This window comes from Microtus oregoni, unplaced genomic scaffold, assembly GCF_018167655.1.
Source record: "Microtus oregoni isolate MIOR12 unplaced genomic scaffold, Mior012 000003F_ref0000135, whole genome shotgun sequence".
NCBI classification, from domain to species: domain Eukaryota; kingdom Metazoa; phylum Chordata; class Mammalia; order Rodentia; family Cricetidae; genus Microtus; species Microtus oregoni.
In genome coordinates this window covers 9603048-9616194 of record NW_024543062.1, presented here as the reverse complement: position 1 = coordinate 9616194, position 13147 = coordinate 9603048, and the positions used below count along the sequence as shown (strand labels likewise).

General features: G+C 49.8%; 1 protein-coding gene across 13 annotated transcripts in view; it reads right to left on the bottom strand.

Annotated features, from left to right (window-relative positions):
• Positions 1-13147, bottom strand: part of Gtf2ird1 (GTF2I repeat domain containing 1) — a 91246-nt gene that overhangs the window by 14997 nt on the left and 63102 nt on the right. For 7 of the 13 annotated variants that reach the window (XM_041648303.1, XM_041648309.1, XM_041648299.1 and 4 more), the window contains 10 exons: positions 13077-13114; positions 12493-12573; positions 11559-11648; positions 10396-10485; positions 8194-8241; positions 7231-7296; positions 6247-6430; positions 4122-4171; positions 3871-4026; positions 2161-2244 (listed from right to left, as the gene is read on the bottom strand). In XM_041648303.1, the coding sequence (XP_041504237.1) occupies positions 2161-2244; positions 3871-4026; positions 4122-4171; positions 6247-6430; positions 7231-7296; positions 8194-8241; positions 10396-10485; positions 11559-11648; positions 12493-12573; positions 13077-13114 (887 nt within the window). The remainder of the gene's footprint in view (positions 1-2160; positions 2245-3870; positions 4027-4121; positions 4172-6246; positions 6431-7230; positions 7297-8193; positions 8242-10395; positions 10486-11558; positions 11649-12492; positions 12574-13076; positions 13115-13147) is intronic. The other 6 variants (XM_041648311.1, XM_041648308.1, XM_041648302.1 and 3 more) reach the window with 5 other exon arrangements.

Here is a 13147-nt window from a genome sequence, read left to right as displayed (position 1 = left end):
TTTTAATTTAGTTCCTCATGTTGTAGTGACCCCAACCATACAATTATTTCACTGCTACTTGTGGTGGTTTGAAAAAAAAAAAAAGCCCCCAAAGGGAGCATCACTATCAGGAGGTGTGGCTTTGTTGGAGGAAAGGTGTCACCGTGGGAGCAGGCTTTGAGGTCTTTTTCTCAAGCATCGTTCAGTGTGACGTCAGTCAGCTCCCTATCACCTGTCAAGATGTAGGACTCTCAGCTCCAGCCCCACATCAGCCCGCAAGCTACCAGGCTCCCCTCCATGATCATAACGGGCGGATCCTCTGAAACCGGAAGTGAGCCACCCTCAATTAAATGTTTTCTTGATAAGCGTTGCCGTGGTCATGGGGTACAGCAACAGGAAACTCTAACTAAAACACGACTTCGTAATTGTAATTTTGCTACTGTTATGAACTGGAGTGTAAAATATCTGATATGCAGGAGATCTGATACGAAATTCTCAAAGGGATTGGGGCTCATGGGTTGAGAACTGTTGCTGGGGGAGGTGTACGTGGCTAGCACTGGAGACTGATTATCTGTGTGGGGCAGGGAGTTTCCGGTGTGAATCCAGGCTGGGTAGGCCTCGAGGGCAGAGCGGGAAGGTGTGGGTCCAAGGTGCCGGCCAGGGCAGGGCTTAGTATCTCTCAGACTCTAGGCTGCACCGCGCACCTGCCTCCAGGATGGGAGCCCTGAAGCATCTGCTTCCCCCCCAGACTGGGGTACTCGGAGTCAGAGTCCGGACCCACAGGGAGTGAATGGGCAGGCTCCACCCAGCAGTGAGGCAGGCAGACAAAGCCAGACAGGGTGCTATCCGGAGACCAGGAATACCAGATCCGCCGTGTACCTAGTCTCAGGCCCCTTCCCTTCTTTCTTTCCCACAGTTTCTTTTGAGACAGAGTCTTATTAAGTAGCCTTAGCTGGCCTGCGACTCCCTATGTAGACCAGGATAGCCTCAAACAGAGGTCCATCAGCTTCTGCCTCCCAAGGGCTGGGATTAAAGGCCTGATCTACTGATAAGAGCTCTAGGACAGTCAAAGCTGTTACAAGGAGAAACCCTGTCTCAAAAAAAACAAAAACAACCAACCAAAAAAGAGCCATCTCTCCAAACCCACCATCGCTTTTTAGAGTTTTTTTTTTTTTGGTTTGTTTGTTTTGAGACAGGGTCTGATACAACTCAGGCTGACTTTAACAGGCAATGTAGCTGGGGATGACCTTGAACTTCTGATCCTCCGGCCTCTACCTCCTGAGTGTTTTCCATCACGCCAGATCATGTGATGCTATGGATTGAACCGAGGGCTTCACACACACTCAGTAAGTAGCCTACAAACCGAGCCACACCCCAGTCTCTATTAAAATAATTCAAATACATTTTATTTACTTATGCGTGTACGTATGCGTGAGCACCCGTGTGCACATCCCATGGCACACACGGTGGAGGCAAGAGGGCAGCTTGCAGTTACTGGTTCTCTCCCTTCACTATGTGGGTTCCAGGAACCAAGCTCCGGTGTCAGTCTGGCAGCCAACACCTTTGCCCTGGAAGCCAGCTCACTAGTGAGCACTGGCACCCCACTCTCTCTGTCTCTCAACAAAACCCCGTACCCTGTAGTTCCTGCCGACGTGAAACACACAGCAATCCTCCTGCTTCCACTTCCCAAGTGACGAGATTGCAGGTGTACGCCACCCACACCTTCTACAACGTGTCTGGTTTCTGTGACGCCATGTCCCCAGCAAGGAGCGGATGCTTGAGAAATGGATGAGGGCTGGTCAGACAACTCAGTGTGCACGGGTGGCTGCCCCAGACCTGGAAGACTGAGTTGATGCCCACGGCCCCATATGATCGAATGAAACAACCGATTCCCGTGAGTCTGATTACCGCGTTTGTCCTGGGGTACGTGCACACCCACATACCCGTACACTCACTCAATCATCAATCAATCTTTTTTTTTTTTGTTTTTTGAGACAGGGTTTCTCTGTAGCTTTGGAACCTGTCCTAGAACTAGCTCTTGTAGACCAATCAATCGATTTTTTTAACAAAAAGGAGAAGAAATATCCAAGTCATAGACCAACCTCTTTGCCACATGTGAAGTTGGCCACAGGCAGGAAGCTGCCCACTTCTCCTTCTACCTGACCCCTGCCTGTAACTTACCATATTTCTTGTTAAACAGGTCTTGGACTTGTTCCCTAAGCGTGTTGGCGATGTCGATCCGCGAGAGTCTGGTGTCGTAATTTTCTGCAAAGTGAGTACAATTACGGACAGAGGTTGTTACATTAAAAGGCACTTGGTGACTTTTACAGGAACACGATTTCCTAATTACAGCGAACTCCTTCTCTGGCAATTAGCAGGTCTTTGGAGTGGGCTCCTCAGAGTCCTTCAGAACCCGTCTCCAAGAGGCTGTGTGCGTTTTGTTTTGTTTTTTCCTGGAAGGACTCACACTGTTGCGCCAACAGCAATGAGATGAAATTAAGTTAATTGTTGACATTTGAAAAACCAACAAACTAATAAATAAGCCTTGAAGTCTGTGTCCTCAGCTGGGTGGGAGCTGGAGAGAGGGCTTCAAAAAGCTCACAGGGAGGCAGAGGACTAGAATGGGAGTATCCACCCAGGGCTGTTTACTATTTGGCGGCACAGAAGACGGAGCCCAGTGCCTTACAGAAAATACAGAAATGCTCTCCCACTGAGACATGCTATCAGCCCCTCACTGGAGGATTCTAGGCAGGTGCTCTACCACTGAGCCACATCCCAGCCCCTCACTGGGGGATGTTAGGCAGGGGCTCTACCACTGAGCCACACCCCAGCCCCTCACTGGGGGATTCTAGGCAGGAGTTCTACCACTGAGCCACACCCCAGACCCTCACTGGGGGATTCTAGGCAGGAGCTCTACCACTGAGACACACCCCAGCCCCTCACTGGGGGATTCTAGGCAGGGGCTCTACCACTGAGCCACACCCCAGCCCCTCACTGGGGAATTCTAGACAGAGGCTCTACCACTGAGACACACCCCAGCCCCTTATAGGGTGGGAAGGCCTCAGGACAAGGACCACCATTCTTTAGGTAGTGTTGATTAAGGACCCCGATGTACTAGCATATCATGACTGCACCTTTGACCTCAGGGAGGCTACATCCTGGCCTGGCCTTAAGAGAGGAAGGGTATGGATGGCAGGGGAAGGAGGAAATGACCTCTGGTACAGTCCTGGCAACATAGGTGAGGTAAGATACATAAGCTCCCCTTGCCGTTCCAGCTGCCTAGGAAGAGCGAGGCACCGAGGTGACCAGCGGCCGGTCCTAACTCCAGCGTTGGCCACTGCCTTTCTAAACTCCTCAAAGTATGGTGGCCGTGAGGGGTCACCTGGTGACGTCACCCCGGGACTCACACCAGCCATGCCCATGAATCCTCTAAATTGCGCACGCGTAGGATGTGTTAAGTTCTCAGCTGTATCCCTATTGATAGCAGGGATGATGGTTGGCTTCACAGTAAAGGGTGCCAGGAGCCTCCCGCTGGGCCAGTTGCAAGCCCCCCTTTAACAGTTTCCTATATCCCACTGCTTGCCTTCCTGCCTGCCTCTCTGGCTCTCCTTTGCTACCGTCCACTCCTTTAGTTTCAAAAGAGCTGAGTTGATGAATAACAACAGAAGGGCAGATGGCTACTACCCGGATAGAGAAGCCATCTCCGGAGTCCTGTGTCTGGGTGTCCCCCTCCTGACAGCCACACTCTAACTCAGACACACCAGGCTAGTCGAGTACCCAAGAGACCACGGGTGGGGTCCAACCTCTTCCCACATCCACTGTCACCCCCAAGCTAAATCCTCCCAAAGTCACGACCCTGGAATGCCTAAATTAGCACGGGCCTAAACTTACCTTGAAGGCCCTGTCTCTTCGGGGTCTCGTCCACAAGACGGTCCCAGGAGTCCCTCTCTGGGGGTGGGGTGGGGAGAGAAGGCAGGTGAGGAGGGAGCACCTGGGGTCTCGGGTGGCATCGAGGGGGCAAACCCGACAGGGGCAGTGGGGAAACGCCTAAGGTGGGGGATAGGACAGGGGCATCAGGACGGGGTATGGCAGAGACTCGGTGCCCTCCCGCGCCCACCTGTGTCTCACCCACGCCCAGGTACCTTGAGTCTCGGTTACAGGCTCTTTGACACCATCAGTGAGCAGTTCGGGTCTAAAAAACATAACCGGTGCCATCAATGAGGTTTGTCCAAACAGCCTAGGGCTGTTCAGCCCGAGCTTCCGTGCACAGATCTGTGCAATGGGCTTCCTTGGTCAACATAGCATTAAGGTCCTTGCCACACCGGGGTAGCCATCCTGGTTGACAGGAGCTGTCGAGAGCTCTGAGCTCTGAGGTTCTTCCCAAGTCCGGGACTGGCAAATGCCCTCTGCTGTGAACATCACCCAATCCCTACTGCCTAGCATTGAAACGCACAGCCTCTATGTGTGGGTGAGTGACTGCCAGGGAAATGATGTTTGCACACACACATGTGTGCAGATGCAATGGAGAGGCCCAGAGGTGAACAACCGGTATCTTCCTTAATTGCTCTCCACATTTTTTTGGGTAAGGTTTTATTTTTTAATTGTATGTGTGTGTGTAAAGCCACTGAAGCCTGGGTTACAGATGGCTATGAGTTGCCCAACCAGGACACCAGGAACCAAACTCAGGTCTCTTCAAGAGCATTGCTAGCATTCTTAACCACTGAGCCATCTCCATCACTCCACCTTATATTTTAAGACAGGGTCTCTCCCTGAGCCTGTAACCTACATATGTGGTCACATTGGCTAAGCAGCAACCCAGGGATCCTCCTATCTCTGCTTACTCAGCAGTGGGGGTTACAGGTTTGCAACACCTTGTCTAGTTCATCATCATCTTCTTCTTCTTCTTCTTCTTTTTTTTTTTTGTACTAGTTGGGTCCTGGGGATTGAACTCACGTCCTCAGGCTTGCACAGTACGCACGTTACTGACTGAGCCTCCTCTAAAGTGTTTCTCTTGTTTTGTTTTTGTTAAGATGAAGTACTGTGACACAGTCTAAACTCTACATCAGTGGTTCTCAACCTGTGGGTCAAGACCCCTTGAGTGTGTGTGTGTGTGGTGTGTGAGTGAAACGACCCTTTCACAGGGGGTCACCCAAGACGACTGGAAAACACAGATATTTGCATTACAACCGTTTCTAACAGTAGCACACACCACAGTTATGAAGTATCAAAGAAAATAATTTTGTGGTTGGGAGTCACCACAACATGAGGAACTGTACTAAAGGGTCGCAGAGTTAGGACGGTGAAGAACCACTGGTCTATATCATCCTGCCTTGGCCTCCCAAGAGCTGTTCTATAGTTACGAACCATCACACCCAGCTCTAATTTAGTCTAGAATCGGTAGGGCATGGTGGTAATTCCAGAGCACTTGGGAGACTGAGGCAGGAAGACCAACTGGGCCAGCCTGGGCTATCCAATGAGTTCTAGAGTAGCCTCAACTAGGAAGTAAGATCCCATCTTAAAAATGAAATAAAACAAACCCCCAAAACAACAACAACAAAATCAAAACCCAAATACACTTAAAAATAAAAAACAAAGTATATAAAGTAAAGGATAGTTGGGCAGTGATGGCACACGCCTTTCCTTAATCCCAGAGCTCAGGAGGCAGAAGCAGGAAGATTTCTATGAGTTTGAGGCCAGACTGGTCTACAGAGAAAGTTCCAGGAGAGGTAGGACTGTTATACAGAGAAACCCATCTCAAAAAGCAAAACAAAAACAAACAAAAACAAAACAAACCAAAAAAAAAAAAAAAGAAAGAAAATGAAAACAAAAGATTTTGGAATCTGAACAACAGGAAGGTGCCAGTTTAGTGGTGGGCAGTTCTGATGGTGTCCTTCATGGGTCTAGCCAGCCCCCCCCCTTTTCCTATTTCTTTTTAACTTAATTTCATCTCTCTGCACCCACCCACAAACCTACACTCTTTTCTTTCTTTCTTTTTTTTTTAAATATTTGATTTATTTATTATGTATATAATATTCTGTCTGTGTGTATGTCTGCAGGCCAGAAGAGGGCACCAGACTCCATTACAGATGGATGTGAGCCACCATGTGGTTGCTGGGAATTGAACTCAGGACCTTTGGAAGAGGAGGCAATGCTCTTAACCTCTGAGCCATCTCTCCAGCCCCCCACTCTTTTCTTTCTTGAGACGGCATCTCACTGTGCAGCCTTGGCTAGCCTGCAACCTGCCACCACACCAGGATCAGACCTTACCTCTTGATGACAAACTGAATGCTGTTGCTGGCTTCCAGAATCTTCCGAAGCTTGGCAATTCCAAAGCAGTTGGGTCTGCGAAGAGAGATGCCTTCAGGAAGACCCAGTACAAACAGCTCCTTGGGGTGCATCAGGAACTTGGAGTAGGGTACCTTCACTGGCTCCGAGGTACCGATGGCTTTGGCTGCAAAGACATGGCTGCTGTAAGGCCACCTGGAGCCTCAACTCCTGTCCCCACCCATCTGTGGGAATTGGAGGAGGCGGCATTCAGCTGAACCCCATAAACTTGCCAGAGGGGAGAAAAGCACACCTAGCCTGTAGGTAGGAGGCAAGTCCCCAGGGGAGGGGACTTGTCCGCAGGCATACAGCCTGGGAACCTGAACCGCAAGATCACTCTTCACTCATGCCTGCATAGTACAGAAACCACAGAGTATTGCTGGGCTAGGACTGTGAGTCCCTCATTCCCCTCCCCACCTGCAAAAACCCCAAATCCTCACACAGCCCCACGGCATGCCAGATCTAGGACTAGCCTTATCTGAAGCTCTCTTCCCCTGAGCTAGCTAGCCTCATCACCGCAGCAGGTTTCATATTTCCTGATTTGTAAAATGGGTCTTAGGGTACGAGGACTGTGAGGAAGGGAGGCGAGAGTGTGTGAGAAAAGCCAGCCCCTGGCAAACTCAAGGAGCTAGAGAGAAGAGGCCTCTTCAATCTTGCTCTCGCCTGGACTTTGTTGTTTTTTTGTAGAGCTGTAGATGGAACCCAGGGAATCATAAGTGCCAAACAAGCACTTTATTACCGAGCCACACTGAAAGCACATGAGCCAGGGAATGATCTCGAGGAAAGGTCTGTGGACCAGCAGGCCAATGGGATGGGATTCTCTGCTGGAGGCTGTTGCCATGGGTGAGCTATATGGACTCAAGTGTTCCCATCCTGAAGATGGGTCCCAACTCTTTGTCCTAAAGGCCTGTCCCTTTTCCTACTCACCATATTTAGTGTTGAACAGCATCTCCACCTGCTTCCGCAAGGGCCGGATCACATCACCAGGACTTTCTGGAAGGCAAAGGCAGTGTGCTGAGTTTCCTGGGTGCAGAAACTTCCTGTTCCTTAACTCACACTCCCAGCTCTGGAGGTAGGTATTAGGAATTACCTCGTGGTGAAACTTTGGAAAGGAGAAGGAAATGGCAGCTCTACCCAAGCCCTTAATTCCTGGATTTTGCATACACGATTGTGAAATGTGCCACAGTGGAGATCTAGAAGGTTCTGTGGTTGTTCTCGGGAAGCATCACTTTTAGATCAGCTCAATGAGAGACCTAACTAGTTAGTGGGTGCAAAGTAAGCCTTGATTTGCATACACTACCACCAGGGGGCGCAGTAAACATTTCCTAATAGTTTACTGGGATCCTGCAAAGTATGCCTGTAATTTGCACACACTACCACCAGGGGACGCAGTAAATATTTCCTAACAGGCATCCTGTTGACATCAAGGTGGGTTCTACCAAGTGGCATTCATCTCCTTTGCTGTGGGGCTTTTTTAATATAGGGGCAGACACACTATTGATAAGATTATACTCTTACCTTTGCCTTTCTATCCACCCACCCTACCTTGCTCTTAGCAGAGAGAGAAAAACCAGTTTTTCTCACAAAATCTTCTATACAGAAAGCCAGCTTTATATAGTCAAGTCTAAAATCTAGCCCAGGAAAATGAGGGGAACAATTAAGCTGAGAATCATTCATGGAAAGCAACTGGCTGTGTGTGTAAACCAAAGCTTCAACTTTATCCTGACAGACGCCTGCCAATTCTGGCATAGTCTAGAACTGGTATAGCTCACACAGGACTCCCAGTCCAAATGCAGGGTGTTGGAGGGAGAGGATGGAGTGGAGGAGAAATTGCTCATAGGGATTGAGTGGACATGGAGAAGGAATTATGGAAGACAGACAGGGTCTCACCTTCTGCCGGCCTCTCTTCTGGCCATGGCTCCTCACTGGGACCTTTGTCTAGGAGAAAAGAGAGGATGTTAAGAAACCACATTTGTGCTGGGCGGTGGTGGTGCACACCTTTAATCCTAGCACTCCGGAGGCAGAGACAGGAGGATCTCAGTGAGTTTGAGACCAGCCTGGTCCACAGAGCGAGTTCAAGGACAGCCAGAGCTGTTAGACAGAGAAACCCAGCCTCAAAAAACCAAAATCAAACCAACCAACCAAACAACGAACAACAACACAAGGCATGTTCATCATCTCCTGGACCCCATACTGCCCAGAGAGCTCAACTAGAGGAAGGAGAACCAGGATAGACAACCTCAACTCTGAGGCAGAGTAGAACACCCCCAGATGGGATTGGGACAAACCATGCCATTCAAACACAAAGTGACAATCATGATATATGGACCCCGTCCAGGGACCAGCCCCAGCCATTCTATTCTAGACACCGAGGAGGATGTAGAAGAACAGGAAGGTATTTTTTTTTTTTTTTGAGACAGGGTTTCTCTGTAGCTTTGGTGACTGTCCTGGAACTAGCTCTTGTAGACCAGGCTGGCCTCTAACTCCCAGAGATCCGCCTGCCTCTGCCTCCCGAGTGCTGGGATTAAAGGCGTGCGCCACCACCGCCCGGCTACAGTAAGGTATTATAGGTATGGCATCAACTAGAGGAATGAAAACCAGGTTAGGCAGTCTCAACTCTGAGACAGAGTACAACACCCCCAGATGAGATCAGGACAATCCATGCCATTCAAACACATACTGCCCAGAGAGCTCAACTAGAGGAAGGAGAACCAGGATAGACAACCTCAACTCTGAGGCAGAGTAGAACAACCCCAGATGGGATTGGGACAAACCATGCCATTCAAACACAAAGTGTCAATCATGATATATGGACCCCGTCCAGGGACCGGCCCCAACCATTCTATTCTAGACACTGAGGAGGACGTGGAAGATTAGGAAAGTATGAAATCAGAGATCAACAAACCAGTGTAGGGAGGCTCGCACCTGTGATCTTAGCAATGCAGAGTCTGAGGGTGGAGGCTTGGGAGTTTGAGGCCAGTCTGAGAGACACCAAGGCCTGGGGCACAGCTCAGCATATCACACTTTCCTGGCATACACTGGGCCCTGGGTTCCATTCCCAGCACCAAAAAAATACATTTACATAATGTCCATAAAGCAAAGACAATGAGCGCGCGCGCGCGCGCGCGCACGCACGCACGCACACACACACACACACACACACACACGTTAAAAAGGCTGTGCACTATGGTATAATTCCAGCACAGGGAGGCTGAGACAGGAGGACTGTGGATTATAGCCTGGGTCATGTAGCAAGAAGCTGTCTCAAAATCTATGGAGATACACATCAGCGGGGGAGGGTTAAATTTAATTGTTGAAAAAGTGCTGTTAGCCCCGAGCCATCTCTCCAGCCTCCATTTTTTGGTATTTTGAACCTCCTGGGAAAACTGTCTCAATAAAGGGTTGTCTAAATCAGACTGGCCCGTGGGCATCTCTTTGGAGGACTGTATTTAATTAATGGTATAGGAAGACGGACTAAAAGAGAGTGGTCCCACTCCTGGGCCTGGGTCCTGAATTGTAAAACAGAGAAAGCAGAACAAGTAGGGAGTGTGGATGCATCTGTTCTCTCGGTTCTTGACCGTGGATGTAACCAATGTGGCTTCAAGTTCCACCATCTTGACGTCCCCCCAGTTTTGGACCGTAGATTGTAGCTGGGAACTGGGAGTCATGTAAATCCTTATGTTGGCTTTTGTCACTATCCGTGATCACACAAAAGAAATGAAACAAGAGGGCTGGAGAGATGGCTCAGAGTTTAAGGGCATTGCCTGTTCTTCCAAAGGTCCTGAGTTCAATTCCCAGCAACCACATGGTGGCTCACAACCATCTGTAATGAGGTCTGGTGCCCTCTTCTGGCCTGCAGGCATACACACAGACAGAATATTGTATACATAATAAATAGATAGATAGATAGATAGATAGATAGACAGATAGATAGATATTAAAAAAAAAAGAAATGAAACAAGAACACCTGTCATCCCAGCAACGTGGGAGAATGAGGCTTGGGAGTTTGAGGCAAGCCTGGGCTACACAGCCAGTTCAGGATTGACTGCAGAGCTTAGATCTCAGAATATAAAAAGGAAGAAATACACGTACACGTAGGGCTGGGGGCGCAGCTCAGTTCGAGAGTGCTTTCCTGGGATGTGTGAGGTCTTAGGCTTGAAACAGAGCACACCTTTAGGTTATCTGTATAAGACACAAGAAAAACAGAAAGGACTTTCCTGGGGCTGGGGAGACGGCTCAGTGGTTAAGAGCAATTACTATTCTGATAGAGGACCTGAGTTCAGTTCCCAGCACCCATATCAGGTAGCTTACAATTATCTCTAACTCCAGCTCCAGAAGAGCTAATGCCCTCATATGTGCTCTGAAAAAGCAAAGTATTTATTTATTATTTACTTATTTTTTGAAGACAGGGCTTCTCTGTGTAACAGGTATGGCTGCCCTGGGACTCACTTTGCAGACCAAGTTGGCCTCAACCTCACAGACATCTACCTGCCTCTATCTCCTAAGTGGTGGAATTAAAGGTGTGCACCACCACTGTCTAGCTAGTGTGTGTATGTATGTATGTATGTATGTATGTATGTATGTATGTACGTGGCTGTGTGTGTGTGAGGAGGGCACGTGCATGCCATAGCAGACACATGGAGGTCACAGAACAACTAGAAGGTGTCTATTCTCTCATTACATCCTGTGAGTCCCAGGGATCCAACGCAGGTCATCAGACCTACACAGCAAGTGCCTTTACCTGCCCAGCTGTCCCTAGCCCCCATTTTTGGTCTCATGTAGCCTAGGGCGGCCTAGAACTTCCTATACAGCCAAGGATGATCTTGAACTTCTGATCTTCCTGCCTCTACTCCCCCCAGTGCTAACACCCCACCACATCTGGCTTTTTGGGGGGAATTACTTTTATCTTTACAATTTTTCACCCCTGCAGGGCTAGGCATGGAACCCAAGCCCTCAAATGCGCTAAGCTAGCTTCTGCTTCTAGGTTTCAACCCCAACAAATGAACTGACACGCAGACTGAGGTCCCACCCCTAAAGGCATCTTTTCAAGTGCAGCTATTTCAAAATTCAAAACACACCCCAAGTTGCAGACACGATGGTCCCACATACAGCATACTCCTGGTGTGCTGAGCCTTCTCTACCAAAGGCACCCGATTCCAAGAAAAACTTAGGGGGCTCCCCAATCCACCCGTCCCTTCCCGTAGCTCCCCAGGGTGGTACGTCCCCAGCATGGCCAGCCCCAGCCCACCTCTTACCAGCCGGTATTTCCATCCCATAACCGGAATCCTCCGAGGGCAGATGCCCAGGTAGTGAGTCGGCCATCTCCTCAGAAGTTGGTGAAGGGTCTAAAGGAGATAGCATCTTTTACTTGTCCTGACCATCACAGCCCCTCGGAGGCCCCAAGGTCTACAGAGCAAGATGCTAAGGAAACCCATGCAGCCTGATGTGGTACCGCTTGTGACCTGATGACTTCAGATCTCAGGAAGGCAAAGCATCGGGGCTGAGAGCTTAAGGCCTCCCTGGGCTACTGAGTGAGATCTTGTTTCAAAATAAAAAGTAATAAAGGGAGCTGGGCGATGGTGGCGCACGCCTTTAATCCCAGCACTCGGGAGGCAGAGGCATGCAGATCTCTGTGAGTTCGAGACCAGCCTGGTCTACAAGAGCTAGTTCCAGGACAGGCTCCAAAGCCACAGAGAAACCCTGTCTCGAAAAACCAAAAAAAAAAAAAAAAAAAAAAAAAAAAAAGTAATAAAGGGGCTATGGCTCAGTAGTAGAGCCCCTGCCTAGAATCCCCCAGTGAGGGTCTGGGGTGTGGCTCAGTGGTAGAGCCCCTGCCTAGAATCCCCCAGTGAAGGGCTGGGGTGTGGCTCAGTAGTAGAGCCCCTGCCTAGAATCCCCCAGTGAGGGGCTGGGGTGTGGCTCAGTGGTAGAGCCCCTGCCTAGAATCCCCCAGTGAGGAGCTGGGGTGTGGCTCAGTGGTAGAGCCCCTGCCTAGAATCCCCAGTGAGGAGCTGGGGTGTGCTCAGTGGTAGACATGAAAGACTCCAGGCTATATCTCAAACACTGGGTGGATCAACCCAGATGCAATGTCCTAATGGAGTAGGCCCTGGGAGCAGAGCGGCACAGCCTCTGCCAACATGTCCGCACAGGAACAGGAGCACCGACAGTCCTTTGATGTATGTCTTTTACCTGGAACAGTAACCTGAATGATGTCCAGCTCCTCAGGCTCAATTTTGATGGGCCTCAAAATTCCTAGCTCTCCTGAGGTTCCTGAGAAGAGAACGAACAAGAGGGATCCCATCAGGCAGGGGCATGGGCACGCCCATACAAAGGCAAGTCTCTCCAGAACATTCCATGGCTGTGAATTGGCAGTGAAATAGGGAAAGTCATTTTGGACCCTTAGCTCTTTCCTGCCCGGATCAGGAAGGACCAGACAGGTCCTTGGACAAACTCAGGTCAAACCTGGTACCTCTAATTTAAAGAGCTTACAGGTCCATGGGGTTGAAAACGGAGTTACTTGTCCACAGGTACAAAGAGACAGTGATGATGCCAGGAGTCAGCTTCTACTCCCCTCCGCTCCCCAGAGAGTTCCCAGCATGCTCTGCTGCTTGCCTTGTGAGGCTTTGGGGATGGCCATGGGAAGAGGACAATCCCAAGTACTGAGGGTTCACAGCCCAGGCAGGTCTCCTCCTGGCTGTCAGCCGGAGCCTGGCAGCCACCCTCCCAGTTCTACAGCCACAACTATCATACACAAGGGAGACGCTGCTGCTCACCTGGCCCACAGTCTTCAGAGACACTGCTCTTGTCTGACCTGAGAAAGAAAGATGGAGAAATGACCCAGTGG